Here is a 26,421-nt window from a genome sequence, read left to right on the forward strand (position 1 = left end):
TAGTGTTTACTGTATGAGATTGTTTTGAGCAGAAACTAGGAAAATGCAGGTAGGTGCACAGTGCCAAATACATAGTTATATGCACAAGAAATTATTAACTATTAATTTTATCGCAATTTTTAATTAATAATTGCCATTTCATGCATGTCTAGATGTGGGCTGCAGAGGGGACCAAAGATCTTTTTCCTGTGCTCAACAGGAATCTTTTTATTTTTTTCTTGTTTTCTGTCTCTTTTTTACTAGAGAAAAAGAAACTTAACAGCAGGTGGCTTGCTGTCTCCTGATTGTTTGCTGCTGTCTCTTTTTTACTAGAGGAAAAGAAACTTAACAGCAGGTGGCTTGCTGTCTCCTGATTTTTTGCTGCTGTGAGTTTCACTTTCCTTTCTTATGAACAGGAAGCCACTGATCTCAGCAGAACCTTCAGTGTCCCAACTGTGGCGGTTCCATAAATCAGAGAGAGCAGTTGAAACCTCGTCCAACTCTGAAAAACCGGTAAGTGACTTGCTGCCATCCAATGTTTCCTAGCTGTGTGCGAAGAAAGTTGCCCGTTTTTCTTTCTTTGAAAAAAGTTTCAGAGTGAAATCACTGCTAATGATCATGCTTTTCTCTTTCACTGGTTTTGTTTTTTAATTAATATTTCAAAAACAGGGAACTATAGAGAATAAATGAACTCTACTGTAATCTTATACAGTTCTATCTGATTTTTCGAATGATTTGCTTTATTTAATTAGAATGTGGAACTTTTTTTTTTTTTTTTTTTTGTGCGATACGCGGGCCTCTCACCGTTGTGGCCTCTCCCGTTGCAGAGCACGGGCTCCGGACGTGCAGGCTCAGCGGCCATGGCTCACGGGCCCAGCCGCTCCGTGGCATCGTTCTCAAGATTGATTTGGCTATTCGGGGTCTTTTGTGTTTCCATACAAATTGCGAAATTTTTTGTTCTACTGCTGTGAAAAATGCCAGTGGTAGTTTGATAGGGATTGCATTGAATCTATAGATTGCTTTGGGTAGTAGAGTCATTTTCACAATGTTGATTCTTCCAGTCCAAGAACATGGTATATCTCTCCATCTATTTGCATCATCTTTAATTTCTTTCATCAGTGTCTTATAATTTTCTGCATACAGGTCTTTTGTCTCCTTAGGTAGGTTTATTCCTAGATATTTTATTCTTTTTCTTGCAATGGTAAATGGGAGTGTTTTCTTGATTTCACTTTGAGATTTTTCATCATTACTATATAGGAATGCCAGAGATTTCTGTGCATTAATTTTGTATCCTGCTACTTTACCAAATTCATTGATTAGCTCTAGTAGTTTTCTGGTAGCATCTTTAGGATGCTCTATGTATAGTATCATGTCATCTGCAAACAGTGACAGCTTTACTTCTTCTTTTCTAATTTGGATTCATTTTATTTCCTTTTCTTCTCTGATTGCTGTGGCTAAAAATTCCAAAACTATGTTGAATAAGAGTGGTGAGAGTGGGCAACCTTGTCTTGTTCCTGGTCTTAGTGGAAATGCTTTCAGTTTTTCACCATTGAGGATGATGTTTGCTGTGGGCTTGTCATATATGGCCTTTATTATGTTGAGGAAAGTTCCCTCTATGCCTACTTTCTGCAGGGTTTTTTATCATAAATGGGTGTTGAATTTTGTCAAAAGCTTTCTCTGCATCTATTGAGATGATCATATGGTTTTTCTCCTTCAATTTGTTAATATGGTTTATCACATTGATAGATTTGCATATATTGAAGAATCCTTGCATTCCTGGAATAAACCCCACTTGATCATGGTGTATGATCCTTTTAATGTGCTGTTGGATTCTGTTTGCCAGTATTTTGTTGAGGATTTTTGCATCTATGTTCATCAGTGATATTGGCCTGTAGTTTTCTTTCTTTGTGACATCCTTGTCTGGTTTTGGTATCAAGGTGATGGTGGCCTCGTAGAAGGAATTTGGGAGTGTTCATCTGTCTGCTATATTTTGGAAGAGTTTGAGAAGGATACGTGTTAGCTCTTCTCTAAATGTTTGATAGAATTCGCCTGTGAAGCCATCTGGTCCTGGGCTTTTGTTTGTTGGAAGATTTTTAATCACAGTTTCAATTTCAGTGCTTGTGATTGGTCTGTTCATATTTTCTATTTCTTCCTGATTCAGTCTTGGCAGGTTGTGCATTTCTAAGAATTTGTCCATTTCTTCCAGATTGTCCATTTTATTGGCATAGAGTTGCTTGTAGTAATCTCTCATGATCTTTTTTATTTCTGCAGTGTCAGTTGTTACTTCTCCTTTTTCATTTCTAATTCTATTGATTTGAGTCTTCTCCCTTTTCTTCTTGATAAGTCTGGCTAATGGTTTATCAATTTTGTTTATCTTCTCAAAGAACCAGCTTTTAGTTTTATTGATGTTTGCTATTGTTTCCTTCATTTCTTTTTCATTTATTTCTGATCTGATCTTTATGATTTCTTTCCTTCTGCTAGCTTTGGGTTTTTTTTTTTTGTTGTTGTTCTTCTTTCTCTAATTGCTTGAAGTGCAAGGTTAGGTTGTTTATTCGAGATGTTTCCTGCTTCTTAAGGTGGGCTTGTATTGCTATAAACTTCCCCCTTAGAACTGCTTTTGCTGCATCCCATAGGTTTTGGGTAGTTGTGTCTCCATTGTCATTTGTTTCTAGGTATGTTTTTATTTCCTCTTTGATTTCTTCAGTGATCACTTCGTTATTAAGTAGTGTATTGTTTAGCCTCCATGTGTTTGTATTTTTTACAGATCTTTTCCTGTAATTGATATCTAGTCTCATGGCGTTGTGGTCAGAAAAGATACTTGATACAATTTCAATTTTCTTAAATTTACCAAGGCTTGATTTGTGACCCAAGATATGATCTATCCTGGAGAATGTTCCATGAGCACTTGAGAAAAATGTGTATTCTGTTGTTTTTGGATGGAGTGTCCTATATATATCAATTAAGTTCATCTTGTTTAATGTATCATTTAAAGCTTGTGTTTCCTTATTTATTTTCATTTTGGATGATCTGTCCATTGGTGAAAGTGGGGTGTTAAAGTCCCCTACTATGAATGTGTTACTGTCGATTTCCCCTTTTATGGCTGTTAGTATTTGCCTTATGTATTGAGGTGCTCCTATGTTGGGTGCATAAATATTTACAATTGTTATATCTTCTTCTTGGATCGATCCCTTGATCATTATGTAGTGTCCTTCTTTGTCTCTTTTAATAGTCCTTACTTTAAAGTCTATTTTGTCTGATATGAGAATTGCTACTCCAGCTTTCTTTTGGTTTCCATTTGCATGGAATATCTTTTTCCATCCCCTTACTTTCAGTCTGTATGTGTCTCTAGGTCTGAAGTGGGTCTCTTGTAGACAGCATATATAAGGGTCTTGTTTTTGTATCCATTCAGCCAATCTGTGTCTTTTGGTGGGAGCATTTAGTCCATTTACATTTAAGGTAATTATCGATATGTATGTTCCTATTCCTATTTTCTAAATTGTTTTGGGTTCGTTATTATAGGTCTTTTCCTTCTCTTGTGTTTCTTGTCTAGAGAAGTTTCTTTAGCATTTGTTGTAAAGCTGGTTTGGTGGTGCTGAACTCTCTCAGCTTTTGCTTGTCTGTAAAGGTTTTAATTTCTCCATCAAATCTGAATGAGATCCTTGCTGGGTAGAGTAGTCTTGGTTGCAGGTTTTTCTCCTTCATCACTTTCAGTATGTCCTGCCACTCCCTTCTGGCTTGTAGGGTTTCTGCTGAGAGATCAGCTGTTAACCTTATGGGGATTCCCTTGTGTGTTATTTGGTTTTTTTCCCTTGCTGCTTTTAATGTGCTTTCTTTGTATTTAATTTTTGACAGTTTGATTAATATGTGTCTTGGCATATTTCTCCTTGTTTTTATCCTGTATGGGACTCGCTGTGCTTCCTGGACTTGACTAACTATTTCCTTTCCCATATTAGGGAAGTTTTCAACTATAATCCCTTCAAATATTTTCTCAGTCCCTTTCTTTTTCTCTTCTTCTTCTGGAACCCTTATAATTCGAATGTTGGTGCGTTTAATGTTGTCCCAGAGGTCTCTGAGATTGTCCTCAGTTCTTTTCATTCTTTTTTCTTTATTCTGCTCTGCAGTAGTTATTTCCACTATTTTATCTTCCAGGTCACTTATCCGTTCTTCTGCCTCAGTTATTCTGCTATTGATCCCATCTAGAGTACTTTTAATTTCATTTATTGTGTTGTTCATCGTTGCTTGTTTCATCTTTATTTCTTCTAGGTCCTTGTTAACTGTTTCTTGCATTTTGTCCATTCTATTTCCAAAATTTTGGATCATCCTTACTATCATTATTCTGAATTCTTTTTCAGGTAGACTGCCTATTTCCTCTTCATTTGTTAGGTCTAGTGCATTTTTATCTTGCTCCTTTATCTGCTGTGTGTTTTTCTGTCTTCTCATTTTGCTTATCTTACTGTGTTTGGGGTCTCCTTTTTGCAGACTGCAGGTTCGTAGTTCCCGCTGTTTTTGATGTCTGTCTCCAGTGGCTAAGGTTGGTTCAGTGGGTTGTGTAGGCTTCCTGGTGGAGGGGACTAGTGCCTGTGTTGTGGTGGATGAGGCTGGATCTTGTTGCTCTAGTGGGCAGGTTCACGTCTGGTGGTGTGTTTTGGGGTGTCTGTGGCCTTATTATGATTTTAGGCAGCCTCTCTGCTAATGGGTGGGTTTGTGTTCCTGTTTTGCTAGTTGTTTGGCATAGGTTGTCCAGCACTGTGGCTTGCTGGTCATTGAGTGAAGCTGGGTGCTGGTGTTAAGATGGAGGTCTCTGGGAGATTTTCACTGTTTGATATTATGTGGAGCTGGGAGGTCTCTTGTTGACCAATGTCCTGAAGTTGGCTCTCCTACCTCAGAGGCAGAGCCCTGACTCCTGGCTGGAGCACCAAAAGCCTTTCATCCACACGGCTCAGAATAAAAGGGAGAAAAAGTAGAGGGAATTAGTAGAAGTATGAGGAAAGAAAGAAGGAAAGGAGGGAAGGAAGGAAGGAAGGAAGGAAGAAAGAAAGAAGCAAAGAAGGAAAGAAGGCAAGAAGGAAAGAAAGGAGGGAGGGAGGGAGGCAGGAAGGAAGGAAGGAGGGAAAGAAGGAAAAAAGACAGAAAGAAAGACGATACAGTAAAAATAAAATAAAGTATAATAAAGTTATTGAATTAAAAAATACTTATTTAGAAAAAAAAAAAGGGACGGATAGAACCTTAGGACAAATGTTGGAAGCAAAGCTATACAGACAAAATCTTACACAGAAGCATACACATACACCCTCACAAAAAGAGGTAAAGGGGGAAAAATCATAAATCTTGCTGTCAGAGACCACCTCCTCAATTTGGGGTGATTCGTTGTCTAAAGGAGGGAAGGAAGGAAGGAAGGAAAGAAAGAAAGAAGGTAAAGTATAATAAAGTTATTAAAATTAAAATTAATTATTAAAAAATTTTTTTAAAAAAAACATGGACGGATAGAACCCTAGGACAAATGGTGGAAGCAAGACTATACAGACAAGATCTCACACAGGAGCATACACATACACATTCACAAAAAGAGGAAAAGGGAAAAAAAATCATAGATCTTGCTCCTAAAGTCCACCTCCTCAATTTGGGATCATTCCTTGTCTATTCAGGTATTCCACAGATGAGGGTATATCAAGTTGATTGTGGAGCTTTAATCCGCTGCTTCTGAGCTGCTGGGAGAGATTTCCCTTTGTCTTCTTTGTTCTCACAGCTCACAGGGGCTCAGCTTTGGATTTGGCCCTGCCTCTGCGTGTAGGTCGCTGGAGGGCGTCTGTTTTTTGCTCAGACAGAACGGGGTTAAAGGAGCCGCTGATTCGGGGGCTCTGGCGCACTCAGGCCGGGGGTGGGGGGGCGGGAGGGACGGAGGGGCACTGCGTGCGGGGCGGGCCTGCGGCGGCAGAGGCTGGCGTGACGCCGCACCAGCCCGAGGCCCGCCGTGCGTTCTCCCGGGGAAGTTGTCCCTGGATCCCGGGAACCCGGCAGTGGCGGGCTGCACAGGCTCCGCGGAAGAGGGGTGTGGAGAGTGACCTGTGCTCGCACACAGGCCCCTTGATGGCGGCAGCAGCAGCCCCAGCGTCTCCCGCCCGTCTCTGGGGTCCGTGCTTTCAGCCGCGGCTCGCGCCCGTCTCTGGGGTCCGCGCTTTTAGCCGCGGCTCGCGCCCATCTCTGGAGTTCCTTTAAGCAGCGCTCTTAAACCCCTCTCCTCGCGCACCAGGAAACAAAGAGGGAAGAAAAAGTCTCTTGCCTCTTCGGCATGTGCAGACTTTCCCCCGGACTCCCTCCCGGCTAGCCGTGGTGCACTAACCCCTTCAGGCTATGTTCAAGCCGCCAACCCCAGTCCTCTCCCTGCGCTCAGTCTGAAACCGAAACCCGAACCTCAGCTCGCAGCCCCGCCCGCCCCGGCGGGTGAGCAGACAAGCCTCTCGGGCTGGTGAGTGCCGGTCGGCACCGATTCTCTGTGCGGGAATCTCCGCGCTTTGCCCTCCGCAGCCCTGTTGCTGTGCTCTCCTCCGCGGCCCCGAAGCTCCCCGCTCCGCCTCCCGCAGTCTCCGCCTGCGAAGGGGCTTCTAGCGTGTGGAAACTTTTCCTCCTTCACAGCTGCCTCCCACTGGTGCAGGTGCCGTCCCTATTCTTTTGTCTCTGTTTTTTCTTTTTTTCTTTTGCCCTACCCAGGTACATGGGGAGTTTCTTGCCTTTTGGGAGGTCTGAGGTCTTCTGCCAGCGTTCAGTAGGTGTTCTGTAGGAGTTGTTCCACGTGTAGATGTATTTCTGGTGTATCTGTGGGGAGGAAGGTGATCTCTGCGTCTTACTCTTCTGCCATCTTCAAGGTCCCCCCTCTCTACTATAGGTTTTGTCAATAAAATTCGTAGTGCAAATTATAGCAGGTAACTTGTGGATCACCAAGAACAAGTTATATTTATAATCATAAAATATTTCATAATAGTAATGTTAAAACAAAAATAGCACTGAGTGGATGAAAGACATTTCTAATGTTTTTATATACTTGAAAGGAAATAATTATTTGGCTGACTGTCTACACTTTTGCTTAGAATTCTTACAGCTATGGCTGGTTTCAACTACTTCAGGGCAGGGGTGGTTGGCAGGTGGGGAATACCTATCATGAACTTCAAGAACATGTTAGAAATTTTCTACTTCTATAAACCTCAAAAGTCACATATTATGTTGTGGTTTTTGAAGTTTATTATTGATAATTTATTTTCATGTTTAACATAATTGCTGTTTATTCCAAGGTTTATATATGCTTAAATCTGAAAGGTTTTATGTCTGATTGTCTTTAGTTAAAACTGTTACTCTTACTTCTTTTACAATAGGATTTGAGATAAGATATTTTTGTGTCTTTTTATACAAGATACTAATCAAAAATAAATAATAACATATGAGAAAAAAGACTGAATTCTAGGAAAATTTATGGTAGAGTCTTGTGACCTAACCTTAGTCAACTGTTAAACTTGTCTTGTCTAAACAGGCTCAAGGAGAACTTATTGTCTGCTATAAGAACTTCCGAACCATATGGAGGCCTGGTTCACCAAATACGAATTCTGCTTTTGGGTCCAATTGGAGCTGGGAAGTCTAGCTTTTTCAACGCAGTGAAGTTTGTTTTCCGAGGCCGTGTAACAAACCAGGCCTTGATGGGGTCTAAGACAACTGGGGTATCTGAAAAGGTGAGTCTGTTCTAGGTCACTCAGCCTTTGCTTCTTTGTTCAAGTTAATTATATTTGAAAAGTCTTTTGCTGATCAATTTCATTACATGTAGACTTCATTTCAATTCACAGTTTTTTAGAAAATGAACTTTTAAAGTTACTTTTTTTTTCCTCTGCAGTACAGAACATATTTCATTAAGGATGGGAAGGATGGCAACACCCGGCCATTTATTCTGTGTGACTCAATGGGGCTGAGTGAGAAAGAAGAAGGGCTGTGCATGGATGACATACCCTATATCTTAGAAGGCTGAATTCCTGACAGATACCAGGTAAGATTTGGCTAATTATTGAGAAAGTATAATTGATACTTGAAATGTTTATTTTTGCCCACTATCGACAATATTAGACTCTAGTGCACTGGCATTTATTTTATTAAACTACACTTGTTCAAGATATTTTTCTGCTTTTTGATATTCTATTTTATAAAGAATTAAAACATCCATAGGGTTCTTCTCTCATAGTTGTTATAACAACTCTGAATGTTGTTATACATTCAATTGCATTTGGCTATGTGAAACAGAAGTCTAACTACATCAATTTCCTCACAAGGGTGATTTTTCTTATGTAACAGAAAGCTTGAAGGTAGGCCGCTTTGGGCAAGTGTGGAAGGTTATTAATTTCATGTGTCCTTCTGACTTTCTGTTCTGAGATCATCAGCATAAGGCTATGGATGTAATGTTTGCCCCCCACCCTCCATTCACATGTTGAAGCCTTAATCCATAGTGTGATGATGTTTGGAGACAGAGCAAGTTTGGGAGGTGATTAGGTCATGATGGTGAAGCCTTCATGAATGCAATTAGTGCCCTTGTGAGAAAGAACACAAGAGAGATGACCTCTCTTGCAGCCATATGAGGACACAGCAAGAAGGTGGCTGTCTACACACCAGGGTCTAACCACACACAAAATTTACCAGCACCTTGATCTTGGATTTCCTAGCTTCCAGAACTATGAGAAATAAAAGTTTGTTGTTTAAGTAAACCAATACGGTAACTTGTTATAGCAGCCCAAGCTGACTAAGACATGTGGTTTTCATCTTTATATTCTCAAGATGTTCATGCTAAGCACTGTTGGTATTCCAGGCAAGAGGAAGGAAGAGATGAAAGAGAAAAGCTACTTTAGTCTGCCTTTTAAAAAAACTTTCTGGTTCCTTTTTATAAACATTTAGATCTTAAGTTGATTATTAATTCACCTTGTTCCAAATGAATAGGCAAATGTGCTAACATATTTTATTGAAAGTTGTATCTTTCCCTTCTAAATATGGGTATTTAGTTTTGCAATCTATAGTTTGTCCTATTAATGTATTTTTCAATTCCTTTATAATATTGCTTTTATTACCATATTGTCTAATTGTTTTAATTGCCATAGCAATCAGTTATGTCTTGATAACCAACTGGATGTCATATTCATTATTCATTTCTCACATGTTTTGGACTATTTTATACATATACTTTTCCTTTTCTAAATGAACTTGTTAGTGTTTTATTTGATTGTTTGTATTTGTGTTTGACTTGTTGGTGCTTTGATTGAAATTACATTAAAATTATATATTGAGGGTTGATATACATCTTTACATATCCAGTGTTTTTATCCAGAAACAGAGCATGCTTTATTTTTATATTCATGCAAACTTCTTTCATTCTTTAAAGTTATATTGTAGAGGTAGTTAAGTTTATTTTAAAATATTCTTTAAAAGAAATATTTATTTAGAGAATGTTAAACCTATGCAAAAGTGGACAAAACAATTTAATGAATTTGCATTTACATAGCTTCAACAATTTTTTATTTATAGCCAATCTTGTTTCATCTGTGCCTACCCACTTTCTCCTCTCCTGTATTATTTGGAAGAAGATCTGAGAAGTCATAATATTTCATCCATAAATGAATATGCATTTAAATATATATATATTTAAATTAAATATATATACACATAAGGTCATATGTGTCTTTTATTAAACATAGGCATGATATGCTTATCACATTTAAAAGTAATAGCTGCTCTTAATGTATCAAATATTACCCATTTCTATTTCTCTTTTAAGTATCATGCACCTTTTATAACAGTTTGTTCAAAAAATTATTCAAATAAATCTATCCAGCCTCTTTTCCTTTTTTATTTCTTTTATTTTTTTGAAGAAACATGCTAGGTTTATTAAAAGGGTGACAAGAACAGAATACATAATTACATTTTTTTAAACGTTTTAATTGGATTATAATTGCTTTACAATGGTGAGTTAGTTTCTGCTTTATAACAAAGTGAATCAGTTATACATATATACATATCCCCATATCTCTTCCCTCTTGCGTCTCCCTTCCTCCCACACACCCTATCCCACCCCTCTAGGTGGTCACAAACCACCTAGCTGATCTCCCTGTGCTATGTGTCTGCTTCCCACTAGCTATCTATTTTACATTTGGTAGTGTATATATATCTATATATACACTACCACTCTCTCACTTTGTCCCAGCTTACCCTTCCCTCTCCCCGTGTCCTCAAGTCCATTCTCTAGTAGGTATGCGTCTTTATTCCCATCTTGCCCCTAAGTTCTTCATGACCATTTTTTTTTTTTTTTAGATTCCATATATATGTGTTAGCATACGGTATTTGTTTTTCTCTTTCTGACTTAATTCACTCTGTATGAGAGACTCTATATCCATCCACCTCACTACAAATAACTCAGTTTCGTTTCTTTTTATGGCTGGGTAATATTCCATTGTATATATGTGCCACATCTTCTTTATCCATTCATCTATCAATGGACACTTAGGTTGCTTCCATGTCCTGGCTATTGTAAATAGAGCTGCAATGAACATTGTAGTACATGACTCTTGTTGAATTATGGTTTTCTCAGGGTATGTGTCCAGTAGTGGGATTGCTGGGTCATATGGTAGTTCTATTTTTAGTTTTTTAAGGAACCTCCATACTGTTCTCCATAGTGGCTGTATCAATTTACATTCCCACTAACAGTATATGAGGGTTCACTTTTCTCCACACCCTCTCCAGCATTTATTGTTTGTAGATTTTTTGATGATGCCCATTCTGACTGATGTGAGATGATATCGCATTGTAGTTTTGATTTGCATTTCTCTAATGATTAATGATGTTGAGCATTCTTTCATGTGTTAGTTGGCAATCTGTATATCTTCATCGGAGAAATGTCTATTTAGGCCTTCTGCCCATTTTTGGATGGGGTTGTTTGTTTTTTTGATATTGAGCTCCATGAGCTGCTTGTAATTTTTGGAGATTGATCCTTTGTCAGTTGCTTAATTTGCAAATATTTTCTCCCATTCTGAGGGTTGTCTTTTCATCTTGTTTATGGTTTCCTTTGCTGTGCAAAAGCTTTTAGGTTTCATTAGGTCCCATATGTTTACTTTTGTTTTTATTTCCATTTCTCTAGGAGGTGGGTCAAAAAGGATCTTGTGTGATTTATGTCATAGAGTGTTCTGCCTATGTTTTTCTCTGAGTGTTTGATAGTGTCTGGACTTACATTTAGGTCTATAATCCATTTTGAGTTTATTTTTGTGTATGCTCTTGTGGAGTATTCTAATTTCATTCTTTTACATGTAGCTGTCCAGTTTTCCCAGCATCACTTATTGAAGAGGCTCTCTTTTCTCTATTGTATATTCTTGCCTCCTTTATCAAAGATAAGGTGACCATATGTGGGTGGGTTTATCTCTGGGTTTTCTATCCTGTCCTTTGATCTATATTTCTGTTTTTGTGCCAGTACCATACTGTCTTGATTACTGTAGCTTTGTAGTACAGTCAGAAGTCTGGGAGTCTGATTCCTCCAGCTCCGTTTTTCTTTCTCAAGTATGATAAATAGAAATGATTAAAAATAATATGCTTTGAAAGTTTAGAGAAGGAAAAAATTGTATTAAAGTGGATGGGGGAAGATTTCATTACTGGGGTGGTACTGGGAAATGGCTTTCAAGGAGGAGGACTACTTCAGTAAGTGAAGGGACAAAAAGGCGAAAATATTGAGGCCCTGGGGGCAACATAAATCAATACATCAATGAAGGAAAAGGCAGCGTGTATGGGAAGCATGGAGTCATTTAGTTTAGCGGAGGGCTGGATCTTTGGAGGGAGAGAGAAAGTGAGAAAGTTACATTTGCATGAAGTGGTTTTATTAATTAGGTGCATTATGTGGAATCACAGAAATGTTTTTTGAAAGAGTAATGATGTGACCAAAGTTAAGCTTCACAAAAATTAATCTGCTGCCCATGTGCACAATAGACTGGAGTCAAAAAGAACTTGGAGGTGGAAACAACAGTTGGGAGGATATAATGATAGCTAATATTTGTTGAGCACTAAATACGTGATAGATTTTCTTTTTTTTTTTTTACATCTTTACTGGAGTATAATTGCTTTACAATGGTGTGTTAGTTTCTGCTTTATAACAAAGTGAATCAGTTATACATGTACATATGTTCCCATATCTCTTCCCTCTTGCATCTCCCTCCTTCCCACCCTCCCTATCCCACCCCTCTAGCGGTCACAAAGCACCGAGGTGATCTCCCTGTGCTATGCAGCTGCTTCCCGCTAGCTATCTATTTTACGTTTGGTAGTGTATATATGTTCATGCCACTCTCTGTGATAGATTTTCTATTCAATACTTATAACAACCTTATGAGATGGGTACTGTCATTACCACATTTGATAGATAAATAAACAAAAACACACAGAGTAAAGCATTTGCCAGTTTACTGACAATGTTAGGAAGTGACAGAGCCCTACTTTGAACCCAGGCAGTGTGGTTCCACAAATAAACTAGTCTAAGCATGAATTAAACATCAACATTAAACTAGTCTAGTAAAATAGACTTATCCTGAGAATAACCTTTAAAAGGAAGCTGAAGGAAATGATAGATTCTAATATAAGGGTGTTAAAAATTCTTCAATTTCAGAGTAGTTTGTATGGATCTATTAGTTATCTTTAGTTTGTAACTCATATTGAATCTATTATGTGTGTTCTAAATGAAAATTAGCAGTGATATTAGAACTTGACTTGCGAAGTTCTTGAAGAAATTCCTTTATGGGGCCAGATCTGTCTCCACATTCTCCAACAGGACAAGTATTGCCAAGCTCCTACTTTTTGATATTACTTTCATAATTTATATCAACATAAAATTGTATTTTCCACTGTTTTAAGATTTCTGGGTTTTAAATTCTGTATTGCAGCTAGAGGCAGTTCACAGAGAACTTGGATTTGTTCTTCTGACATCTTTGTGGTTAGTAATTATACGTCAGAGTGGGAGCTGGAGCCTGTCATGGACGTTCTGAACCTCTCTGCATTGAGACAGATGCTGTGGACTGCAGATGACTTCTTAGAGGATTTGCCTCTTGAGGAAACAAGTAGATGTTTTTGAGGTGTAGAAGCTTGAAGGTGTCAGCTACATGGCTACTTCCGGTTTGGGTACATCCTAGAGGATCTATACTACTTCTCATCCCCTTTGTCTTATTTTAAAATGAAATATTTGAAATGATTGACCTCTGTCATTCCCACTGTCTGAACATCCCAAGCAGTATCCTTGCCCTCTTCTGTTAAAATGGGCTTTGCTGCTTGGGACCCAGAATGGGATTGGCTCAGCATTGTTTCTGATCAGATGTGATCTTTGATTATCGGTTCTTCCTTCAGACCTTATACTTCCACCGTTATTGACTTGACTTTTCAATGCCTCTCCTTTGTCAAAGTCCCTCTTAATGCAGTGTGGTCAGTTCTGGGTAGAGGTGTGTGCCTTTCCTGTTTATGACCTCAGATTTTAGTGTTATGTGTATTTTCTCTTATCAGCCTGTGCATAGTACACACTGCACTGTTCCAATCAAAGATCAGACAGAAGTATCAATCTAAACTCAAATCTTATTTTAGCTTGTGGGAAATCAGAGTATCATATCATCTCTAGTTCTCTCTCACTCACAGACTCCTGGGAAACTCTCACACTACTACTTTTGCTGTCCTGACTCTGCCATCTTGGTTTTTCTATTCCTTCTCTTCCTCATTGTGCGTGCATTCCCAAAGTCAGGGTTGGCTTAGACCTCCTGTAGCCCAATGTTTCTTCTTCCTATTGGTTGATTTTCCCCAAATAATCCATCAAGAATATTTTGTTTCTCTTTACTAAGAGATCAGAGGAAAGAAATGATCAGGTGTAAGTAAAGAAAATAAGTGAATGCTTTGTATATTAAAAAGTTTTTAATCTCATCATAGAAGAGTAAACAGTGCGAGATGAGAAAACATAGGAAAAAGAGAAGTAGTTGAACCTGAGGGGGGGTATTTTATTTAAGTCTGGAATGAAGTTACACATACAAGATCATAATACCTACAAAGAGGAACAGGACCATTTAAAGTCATTAATTGTAAAAAAAAAATTATAATTTATTTTAAAATTATGTTCTGTATCTGTGAAAAAATAAAGTTTCTTTTTGTAAAAACCGAGTCTAACTTGAGTGTGTGCATATGTGTGTGTGTGGTATGTGCATGTGATTCTGGCAAAGCTTATTTTAATATGACTTGTCAGCATCTTCTGATCTCCACCCAAGTCATCTTAATTTTGCTTTCTTATGTTACTTCTAACGTGCTTGATTTTATTCTCTTTGGGCCCCAGTTAACATTGTATTCTTTAACCTAAAGCCATTTTTATTTGAATATCTGAACACTTCTTCAAGGATGTGGCAATTAATATTAATGAGTTCCAGAGGACTAAAACTGAGAGGGACTATAGTTTGATTACTCTGTCAATTACAACTATTTTAATTTCAAGTGACAAAACTCAATCTGAACTACATGAATAAAAAAGAGGACTATAGTACTGGATCAAGTAATCCAACAATAGAAAAGGCTGGGATTGAATTGAATTGGCCTCAGGAATTGTTGAATCTAGGGATTCAAAAGCTATTCTTTCTCTCTTTCTCTCTTTCACACACACACATACACACACACACATACACCACAGCCTTTTGATTCCTTCTTTCTGTATATTGCAGTCATTCTCTCACGCTAGCAATCTTGATAAATCCTTCATCTTTTGAGTCCAAGCTTCAGCAGGCTGACATTCATTCAGTCTTGTGACCTGAAAAGAAAGGACTTTTCTTTTCTAGTTTCATTGTGAAATACTCCCCCAAAACGACTGCAATTGATCCAGCTCAAGTCATACACCTAACCTCCCTCCCCCAGGAATAATTACTTTACCAAGAAGAGCAAGGAAGTATGATCAGCCCATCTTAGGTCATGTCTGCCCAGGAAGAGTGATTTCTTATTATTAGAAGAAAGTTAATCATGGACATGGCTACTGTTGGATTAACTGAGCTGGAGAGGCACTGTAATATGTATCTCATAGATCAGGAAGTTTTGTATCTAGTTCCTCATTTAGATTAAAAAGTTTGCTAAAAAATCTTATTAGTAAGTCTAAAATGGTTAAATTAAGAAAAACTTTTTAAACTTTAATAAAAAGCATTTTGTTAAAGTACCATATACACATAAAAAGTGTATGGTTCAAAAGTACAATATATAGCTGGATTTATTTTTACAAACTTTACAAATCCATGAAATTAGAACTCACATTAAAAATAGAACATCACCAGCATCAAATAAGTCCCGTTTATGCCAGGTCTAGTTATCTAGGATATCCACCATTCAGACCTTTAATTGCAACATTATCTATGATCATACCTAGGATACCCACTATTCTGACTTCTAATTGGGTAGATTGGTCTTGTTCTTATTTATCCCTCACATAAATAGTATTATGCACTATTTATTCTTCTGAGTCTGATTTTAATATGATAATGTATTTGATTTATATTATTGCACAATGATAAAGATTATTCATTCTTATCTATTCTACCTTTGATGGGCAGCTGGGTAGTTTCCAGTTTGGCACTATTACAAATAGTGTTACTACAAACATTCCAGCATATGCCTTTGTAGAACATATGGAAACATTTCTGTTGGATATATATCTAGGACAGAATTGCTGTGTCATGGAGTGTGTACATGTTTAGCTTTAATCGATAATACCAGCCCCTTTTTAAAAGATATTTGAAAAATGTTTTGATTTTATCTAAAAATTTAATGAGTCAAGACTTCCAAATTTTTAAAACTTCATCTCAAATTTAATATATTTAATTTCTGATTTTATCAATTCTATTGTTTGACTAAACCTTCCTGAGTATTGAAAGATTCTTACAGATCCAGTATCTTGATCTTAGAATCATAGTGAACCTAAAGTTATTCTAAATTTCCAAATATATGATGAAAATGTATTAAGATTTCAACTTAAATCCACAAGTTCAAATTAAGTACTTAATTAGATATTTTAAATGAGAGATATAAGAAATTTGACCTATCAGTACTTTATTTTTGGTTAACTCTCGCTGCCTAAGAAGCCATGTCAAACTTTAGTGCCTTCAATAAGAATCACTTATTATCATCTGTGTCTGAGTCTGGCTAAAGGTTGGTTATCCCAGCTTGGGATCAGCTGAAAGCTTATACTTCAGGCTATGGCTGCCGGGGTATGTTGGCTAGGGCTGTTCCACTCCATATCTGTGCATTCTGAAACTGATAAGACAGTAGCTTCCTAGGGACAGCTCTTCCTGTTGTGTGGCAGAATTGCAAGAAGGCAAGGGGAGCCATGCAATGTCCCTTAAAGCCTAAGTGTACAACTAACACATCATCACTTCTGCCCACTTGCCATTGGCCAAAGCGAGTTATATGGGCAAACCAAAACCAAGGGGCTGAAAAATTCACCCCTCTCTCCCAGTGAGGTCATGGCAAGTGTGTGACTGCAGAAGAGAGTGAAGAATTGAGACCAATAATTATGTATGTATATGTCTATCTAGTATATACATATAATATACCATATTATACAATTTGTTTTCCATTCCCATATCAAAAGAAAGCCAGGATTAGTTTACTTCCTCATGGGACTAACAACAGTATACATTCTCTATCCTCCCTCAAAGATACTTATATTCTCTAGTATACTGTCATAACCTAATAAGACAAGATTTATACTTGATCATTATCAAAAGTCAGTTGCTTCATAATGATGATACTACCGTGATAGCTTCTCTAAAGGAAAAGAAAGCCAGGGAAAAAATGAGAATTGTGATAGTTTATTCAGTTCAATTTGGAGTGAAAAACATGGGCTGTAATCAGAAGAGACTTTCCAAAGACAGTACGTAATATATGCCAGGGCTTACTACTTAGAATGAGGCTCAATGGCTTTTAAGGCTATTTGAATCTTGGAGGGTACAGATGTTGTACCTAAGATGTTATTATCCTTTATATATCAAGTGACCAAAGAGAAATCTGAGTTTGAATGGGATCTGGAACAAAAGAGACTTTGATATATTTACAAAGGAAGAGCTATAGCTCAAGTAGCAAAATCAAGTCCATGTAATGTTGTCACATGAATTATTTTGAAAATATCTACTATGCAGACATATGCAGACTAAATTCTCAGGAAGAAGTCTATAACTGCTCTCACTTGGTGACTACTGAGATATTTGGACCTGCAAGTAACCTGATGGCAATAGCTAGATGTAGTCACTCCAAGAGACCTTTGTTGTCCTGAAATTGGGCTTTGATAGAAATAGCTCCCATCACTGAAAGACATCAAATATCCATTATATTATAGGTAATGTCAGGGAGCTATTCCAATAATGATGGCTCAGATCCAATGGTGGATAACATAGAAATGGAATAGTAACTAGATGTGACTCTGGGAAAGTACATGGTATCCATGAACAGGATACAGCCCCACCTTTGGAATAGAGGACAGAACCACCAGAAGAATTCTTAGTTTCTTGTTAAAAAGGGTGAACCTATGACTTTTATCCTACTAAAGTAACACTTTAGGATTGGACAATTACAAATACCACTGTGAGGAGAATTAAGTTATGGAAATATGTGGAAATTCTGTGGAAGAATTACAATGGGTCATATCAATGACCACCAGATAAAACCTGGCTGCTGGCTCATACGGGGTTAGAATACAAAGCATTGGTCTATTCCTTGGATGTTATCTCCTTGTGTACATAAAATAAATGGGGATATTTTTACTTGAGCTATAAATATTGGATGGAACAATGACATCCTCCTTTACGGAAATTACTGATGTGATAATATGCTATCCGGATTGTGAATGGGAAAAGAATTTCCAAAAGATGACTTTGGGTAAGATTCCTCAAGGGCAGGGAATAGCAGTTGACAACACTGGACCCTTACTGGTAGCCCAGGTGGCTTCAACTGGGTCCTGACTAGAATAACCACATATTAGACTTTGACTTTGCTTATCCTTTGGGTGTAACTATGGCTGAGGATACTATTAAAGATTTGGAACAATACAACGTGAATAAACTCAGTCTCCTAAGTTACATTTTTATCAATCAAAGTATACTTTTCACTGTTGCCTGTGTACAAAAATGAGCTAAGAGACATAACATCATATGGACTTACCAAATTGCATATCACACATATAGCAGCAGTTTGAAAAATACCTGGAATGGGTAATTAAAATATATGTTGATAAAGACTGGTGATGCTAAGGGAATGAAGAACTGGCTGCCATGACTGGGTCAATCTAACATAGAAAAACCATTGGGGGGTAGTTCCTATGTGAATGTAGGGGTAAAGATAACAGTGATGATGCAATCACACAACTCCAACAGAAATTTTTTTTCTTTTCTTTCTTTTCTCTTCTCTTCTCTTCCCTTCTCTTCTTTTCTTTTCTTTTCTTTAATATGGAATGCTTCACAAATTTGCCTGTCATACTTGCACAGGGGCCATGCTAATGTCCAATTTTAGTTGGAACAGAAAATTTATTTTATCTTGCCAGATTCACCTGTATTGTGTTCAAGACTACACTACCATATCCCAGCAAAGGGAGGCATTGATACTCAGAAAACTAGTTCAATTTCTCTGAATTTGACTGGCATCTTGGTAAAAAACACAATGGACTTGACAGTGACGCCCCTCATGTGTCCTTAACTAGGACTGACTGTAAGTGCTGTCCTATTGGTGACACGTAGGATGGTCCCATCACTACTTGTCTTTCCTTCTTGCTGGGAGTGGACAGAAGGGGAAGGCTTGGCAGAGTGATTCCAGCTATCTGCCCTTGAGGTAAACAGTATAGAGACACACCCAGGGAATGAAATATGGTAATAAGTAAGTAACAAATGAAAGCAAAGGGGGAATTGTGGCAGATGGAAAGCAAGCACATAAAATCTACAGTGTTGCATCACTTTTTTCCTGAGTGTCTCAGAGCGAGAGAAACACTTTTAACTGTTTCTCCCAGATATAATACCAAGTTATTGCTAATTCAGAGAGAAGAGCCTGGATTTTCTCCCCTTTCTGGGAAATAGAATGACACTGAAGCCAAACTACAAGACTAACCTAAGAACTCTGGTTTAATTATTTAGTGAAAAGACATCAACTACCCTTGATGATCCACCTCAATAGGAGTTAGTTGCAATTCTAATTTGAGTCACATTTTGTTGATTATATTCATCATATTGGTTTTATCATGTCTTGGAGAAGGAGCCTACCTTCAAACTGAGAAGGATATGTTGTGACTCTAAGCTCGGTGTGGGTCTGAAGGGAGATATGTCACCACTGGATTTCCAGTAGGTCAGAGTCTCCTTTTCTCTTTTGACTAAATCAGATATAAATGTGGAAGGAACATTAAATAAGTAGGGTAGTCAGGAAATCAGAATGGTGTCCAAAAGAGTGAATTATGCCTGACTTGATGAGTAAGTATCACTGATGGAATTTGTCTCTGAAACTTTGAAAAGGGTGATTATGAAAAGCCTACTCCTATTAAATTGAACTGCAGCTAGGAGTCAACAGTTTCAGCTGATGATCTCCTAGAATAGCAATATTTTAGGTGCCTCTTATATATTTGAATAACACTCATAGCACAAGCAGTTAATGGCAACTATACTTGTAGTGGATTAACTAAAACTGGTCCCAACATACCAAGAGAGATTTGGGAGCCTTGGGAATCAGACTTGGTGTGTTGAATCGAGTGCAGATGGCTTTTCTGGAAGCTCACCACCATACTGAGAGGAATTTTAACTCAGATAGGGACACTGGAGTCCTCTCTCAGGAAACTTGTCTTGCTAGGTAGGCCATCTAAAAGATGATGAAGTTATCTGAAATTGAAAGAGAAGAAAAGGGGCTGAGGGAGAGGGAAAGCAGTAGCTGGGTAGAATAGAGGCTTAGGCTATGGAATCACTAGGGTCAACCTAATATGGCAAGCCATCACTGGGAATGCAGTCTTTTACTGCTACTTCCTCATAATCAGTGTACCCACTTTTAAAACAAGGTCATGTCCCTCACAGTAAAATTGATTGAGATTGGACAGGATCAGGATCAACCACCTCCTCCTAATGGGAAGCAGATGCTACCTAGAAGCTTCTATCAGTAAAAACTTATTTTTATTTATGGTATTTTTGTTTTGATGGCTGGCATATACCTATATGTATTTTTATCCAGACCAAAGGCAACCAAAATTTACAGAGCAGTGGCCTCTGGTGACTTCTCCAGCTATGGGAAAATATATGGCATACAGAAAATGTCCTTTTTACTGGAAAGGGTGGTAAAATGTCACAGTAGTATTATTAATGTGTGGTGTACTAAGCATCATTTAAAATCCTACCATAACTATCTAGTGTAATAAAGGATAGGCAGGCTCATTCATAGATGTAGATGAAAATAAAACTTACAAAGACAATGAACCTCCAGGATGAAATGATTCCCCCCACCCTAATTTGGTGTATTACCCATGGAAACTAATTACCCATGGAAACTAATTTTTCATGTTGGGAAGGTTATACATTCAATATCTATCAATACATATAAAATATAGTAATATTGTACTACAAGTAATAGTGGATAAAAGAATAAGATAGTCCACCTGGTTCATCTATGTTGTTGCATGTGTCAATAGTTCCTTCTTTTTACTGCCGAGTAGTATTCCATTGTGTGGATATACCACATCTCTTTGCTTATTCACCTGTCAATAGACTTTTGTTTCCAATAAAGTTGAAGATATGCAGACAGACCTGATAAACTAGCAACTTGACTCAGTTATATATCTTAGGGACAATTTTTATATGTGAATCAAAAGATGTGTGTAGGGCTTCCCTGGTGGCGCAGTGGTTGAGAGTCCGCCTGCCGATGCAGGGGACATGGGTTCGTGCCCCGGTCTGGGAGGATCCCACATGCCGCGGAGCGGCTGTCCTGTGGGCCATGGCCGCTGGGCCTGCGCGTCCGGAGCCTGTGCTCCGCGGCGGGAGAAGCCGCGGCGGTGAGAGGCCCGCGTACCGCAAAAAAAAAAAAAAAAAAAAAAAAGATGTGTTTAAGAATATGTGTAGTAGCCTTATTCATAACAGTCCCAAACTGAAGACAACCCCCATGCCTATCAATAGTAGAATAGATAATAAATTATGGTATATTACATAGAGCATTTCATTTTATGTAGCAATAAAAATTAAAGAACTGAAACTATGTACAACGGTATAGATAAATATTACAAATATAATATTGACCAAAAGGAGAACGACATGAATGAATCTGTACACTATGAATAGATTTATATAACTCTCACAAAAGTTCTAAACAAAAGAAAGGGAATGATGATCATAAAAATGAAGATGGTAATTACCTTCCAAGGTGGAGGGGGTGTTGTGAAGGGTGAGTAGCTCATCTGGTGCTTCTGCAGGAGCTAAAAGTGTCCTTTGTTTGGGTCAGGGTGGTGGTGAAATGGATATTTGCTTTATTATTATTTTTGAGTTGAACACTTGTATTTTATGTACTTTCCCGCATGTACAGTATATTTCATAATTAACACAGAAAAAAAGAAGTAATATCACACACAAACTTTGGAATTAGACAAAACTGGGTCTAAATCCTTATTATGCCACATAATCTGCGATCTTTTAAAAATCTTTAATTTCCCCATCTTACAGATGAGGATGGTAACACTTTATTCACAGATGTGTTGTAAGAACAAATTTAGGTAATATATATAACTAAATTATTAGTGTAGGCAATTAGAAACACAAACCTAGGTTCTGAAGGACATTGCCAATCTTATAACAAAAAAATAATAATTAACTATCAGTGTCTCTATTGTAAATTTAATTTTATTGTAGTTGAAAACAAAGATAAGATTTGGACTTGGTAACTCATAAGAAAACAAAAGAGACTTAAAATTGAATTGTCGGTTTTTTCTTTCTTTCTTTTTCTGTTTGTTTCATATGCAGTTTTAAAGAAAATACACCTTTGGCTTCAAGAGCATACTGCATCTCGATTCAAAATCTGAAATAGCAAATAGAAACATATTAAATGGCTTGATCATGTCTGCCCCCTAGTGGTCAATGCTCTACTAAATGAAGAGGCTGCTGAAGGTTGAATCTGGAAGCTTGAATAAAAACAAAGACTTCTAATTCTTAAAAGAAAACTATCACAACAGAAAAATTTTTAAACGTGTAATTTTGTTAGAGGTATGCAATATTGAATTGGAAGATAATTTTCTCCTGGTGTGGAATATATGATAGTATTTGGAAATGCTCTGTTCTGTGCTACATTTTGTTATTCCTGGCATTATATAAGACGTATTATTGATGTATTTTTGCAATTTAAGCTACTATTAATCTATCCTATTTTAGTATGTTTGTCAACCTGTAGAATATAAATTTGAATGTATAATACTCAAGCCTTATGGTGATCAATGAACACATGAAGTGGGTACTATTGCCTTTTGCTTTTCAAAAATGTTATCCCCAATTACATTACTTTTGGTTAATGAGGTTTGAACCCGTGTATACATGAGTTAACTTGTGCAGTCAAATTACACTCCTGTAGGGCTTCCCTGGTGGCACAGTGGCTGAGAGTCCGCCTGCCGATGCAAGGAACACGGGTTTGTGCCCCGGTCCAGGAAGGTCCCACATGCCGCAGAGCGGCTGGGCCCGTGAGCCATGGCCGCTGAGTCTGCGCGTGCGGAGCCTGTGCTCCGCAACGGGAGAGGCCACAACAGTGAGAGGCCCACATACCAAAAAAAAAAAAAATTACAGTCCTGTAGAACAGAAGACACATTATGCTTCAAGAGCCATCTTCCTTCCATTTTAATTTATATTTGATTTAGCATTATTCTATACGAATAAAGAGTTTGCAAATTAGTTACTATAGTACCTTGCTACAAAAATCATGACAATGTGCCCTGTTTCCCAGGCAATTCTTCCTTCAGAGATTTACAATGAATTCCCTTCAGTTACATGGTATTATGTCCAAACTTCTTAGGACAGTTTTCCTAAACTGGTCATATTTGATCTCACACAATAAAGCAAGAGCTCCACTGAGTGAATTCCCTTTCCTGACTATTTTACATGCATTGTCCTATCTCCCATGCTGTTGTTTATACTTTGGGACAGTGACTTAATTTTTATTTATAATACATGGTTTTCTCATCTGGCAAATGGGGATAATTATAGTACATACCTCAGAGAGTTGTTTTGAGGATTAAATGAGAGAATATATGTAAAGCACTTTTTGAAAAGTGTCAGAAACACAGTAAGAAGTAAATAAATGCCTATTATTATTCATCTTGCCCTTGTGTAATATTCTACCCCATACACCTCTCTACCACCTGACAATCAAGAATTGATTTCTCGGAGATTGGTTCAAGATGGCAGAGTAGACAGATATGCTCTCACTCCCTCTTGCGAGAGCACTGGAATCACAACTAATGGCTGAACATTAATCCACAGAAAGACACTGGAACTCACCAAAAAAGATAACCCACATCCAAAGACAAAGGAGAAGCCACAATGAGATGGTAAGAGGGGCGCAATCACAATAAAATCAAATCCCATAACTGCTGGGTGGGTGACTCACAAACTGGGGAACACTTATACCACAGAAGTCCACCCACTGGAATGAAGGTTCTCAGCCCCACGTCAGGCTTCCTAATCTGGGGGTCTGGCAATGGGAGAAGGAATTCCTAGAGAATCAGACTTTGAAGGCTAGTGGGATTTGATTGCAGGACTTCAACAGGACTGGGGGAAACAGAGACTCCACTCTTGGAGGGCACACACAAAGTAGTGTGCGCATCGGGACCCAGGGGAAAGAGCAGTAACCCCATAGAAGACTGAACCAGACCTACTGGCTAGTGTTGGAGGGTCTCCTGCAGAGGCAGGGGCTGGCTGTGTCTCACCGTGAGGACAAGGACACTGGCAACAGGGGTTCTGGGAAGTGCTCCTTGGCATGAGTCCTCCTGGAGTCTGTTATTGACCCTGCCAAGGAGCCCGGGTAGGCTCCAGTGCTGGGTCACCTCAGGCCAAACAACCAGTAGGGAGGGAACTCAGCCCCACCCATCAGCAGACAAGCAGAGTAAAGTTTTACTGAGCTCTGCCCAACAGAGCAACAGCTAGCTCTACCCACCACTAGTCTCTCCCATCAGAAAGCTTGCACAAGCCTCTTAGATAGCCTCATCCACCAGAGAGCAGACAGCAGAAGCAAGAAGAACTACAATCCTGCAGCCTGTGGAACAAAAACCACATTCACAGAAAGATAGACAAGATGAAAAGGCAGAGGGCTGTGTACCAGATGAAGGAACAAGATAAAACCCCAGAAAAAAAAACTAAATGAAGTGGAGATAGGCAAACTTCCAGAAAAAGAATTCAGAATAATGATAGTGAAGATGACCCAGGACCTCGGAAAAAGAATGGAGGCAAAGATCGAGAAGATGCAAGAAATGTTTAAAAAAGACCTAGAAAAATTAAAGAACAAACAAACAGAGAAGAACAATACAATAACTGAAATGAAAAATACACTAGAAGGACTCAATATCAGAATAACTGAGAAAGAAGAAGAGATAAGTGACCTGGAAGAGAGAATGGTGATATTCACTGCTGCGGAACAGAATAAAGAAAAAAGAATGAAAAGAAATGAAGACAGCCTAAGAGACCTCTGGGACAACATTAAACACAACAACATTTGCATTATAGGGGTCCAAGAAGGAGAAGAGAGAGAGAAAGGACCCGAGAAAATATTTGAAAAGATTATAGTCAAAAACTTCCCTAACGTGGGGAAGGAAATAGCCACTGAAGTCCAGGAAGCACAGAGAGTCCCATACAGGATAAACCTAAAGAGAAACACACTGAGACACATAGTAATCAAACTGGCAAAAATTAAAGACAAAGAAAAATTATTGAAAGCAGCAAGGGAAAAACAACAAATAACATACAAGAGAACTCCCATAAAGTTAACAGCTGATTTCTCAGCAGAAACTCTACAAGCCAGAAGGGAGTGGCATGATATACTTAGAGTGATGAAAGAGAAAAATCTAAAACCAGGATTACTCTACCTGGCAAGGATCTCATTTAGATTTGATGGAGAAATCAAAAGCTTTACAGACAAGCAAAAGCTGAGAGAGTTCAGCACCACCAAACCAGCTCTACAACAAATGCTAAGGGAAATTCTCTAAGTGAGAAACACAAGAGAAGAAAAGGACCTACAAAAAAAAAAACCCCAAAACAATTTAAAAAATAGTAATAGGAACATACATATCGATAATTACTTTAAACATGAATGGAATAAATGCTCCAACCAAAAGACACAGGCTCACTAAATGGATACAAAAACAAGACCCATAAATATACTGTCTACAAGAGACCCACTTCAGACCTAGGGACACATACATGGAAATGATGTGTCACATACATGGAAAAAGATATTCCATGCAAATGGAAATCAAAAGAAAGCTGGAGTAGCAATTCTTATATCAGACAAAATAGACTTTAAAACAAAGACTATTACAAGAGACAAAGAAGGACACTACATAATGACCAAGGGATCAATCCAAGAAGAAGATATAACAATTATTAATATATATGCACCCAACATAGGATCACCTCAATACATAAGGCAACTGCTAACAGCTATAGAAGAGGAAATCAACAGTAACACAATAATACTGGGAGACTTTAACACCTCACTTACACCAATGGACAGATCATCCAAAATGAAAATTAATAAGGAAACACAAGCTTTAAATGACACAATAGACTAGATAGATTTAATTGATATTTATAGGACATTCCATCCCAAAACAGCAGGTTACACTTTCTTCTCAAGTGCACAATGAACATTCTCCAGGATAGGTCACATCTTGGGTCACAAATCAAGCCTCAGTAAATTTAAGAAAATTGAAATCATATCAAGCATCTTTTCTGACCACAAGCTATGAGATTAGAAATCAATTACAGGGAAAAAAATGTAAAAAAACACAAACACATGGTGGCTAAACAATGCATTAGTAAATAACCAAGAGATCACTGAAGAAATCAAAGAGGAAATCAAAAAATACCTTGAGATAAATGACAATGAAAACACAACGATCCAAAACCCATGGGATGCAGCAAAAGCAGTTCTAAGAGGGAAGTTTAAAGCAATAGAATCCTACCTCAAGCAACAATAAACATCTCAAATAAACTATCTAACCTTACACCTAAACGAACTAGAGAAAGAAGAACAAACAAAACCCAAAGTTAGTAGAAGGAAAGAAATCATAAAGATCAGAGCAGAAATAAATGAAATAGAAAGAAAGAAAACAATAGCAAAGATCAATAAAACTAAGAGCTGGTTCTTTGAGAAGGTAAACAAAATTGATAAACCATTAGCCAGACTCAT

The 26,421-nt window shown here is 37.9% G+C and overlaps 1 protein-coding gene across 1 annotated transcript in view; it reads left to right on the forward strand.

Annotated features, from left to right (window-relative positions):
- Nucleotides 1-406: 406 nt before the first annotated feature.
- The window catches only part of LOC132420798 (interferon-induced protein 44), a gene marked incomplete at its 5' end in the record, with an annotated part of 30,162 nt that continues 4,147 nt past the window's right edge, over nucleotides 407-26,421 (forward strand). The window contains 5 exon segments of the mRNA XM_060005592.1: nucleotides 407-492; nucleotides 7,502-7,697; nucleotides 7,856-8,005; nucleotides 12,912-12,939; nucleotides 12,942-13,085. Coding sequence (XP_059861575.1) covers nucleotides 407-492; nucleotides 7,502-7,697; nucleotides 7,856-8,005; nucleotides 12,912-12,939; nucleotides 12,942-13,085 — 604 coding nt within the window.

Source organism: Delphinus delphis, chromosome 1, assembly GCF_949987515.2.
Source record: "Delphinus delphis chromosome 1, mDelDel1.2, whole genome shotgun sequence".
Taxonomy (NCBI): domain Eukaryota; kingdom Metazoa; phylum Chordata; class Mammalia; order Artiodactyla; family Delphinidae; genus Delphinus; species Delphinus delphis.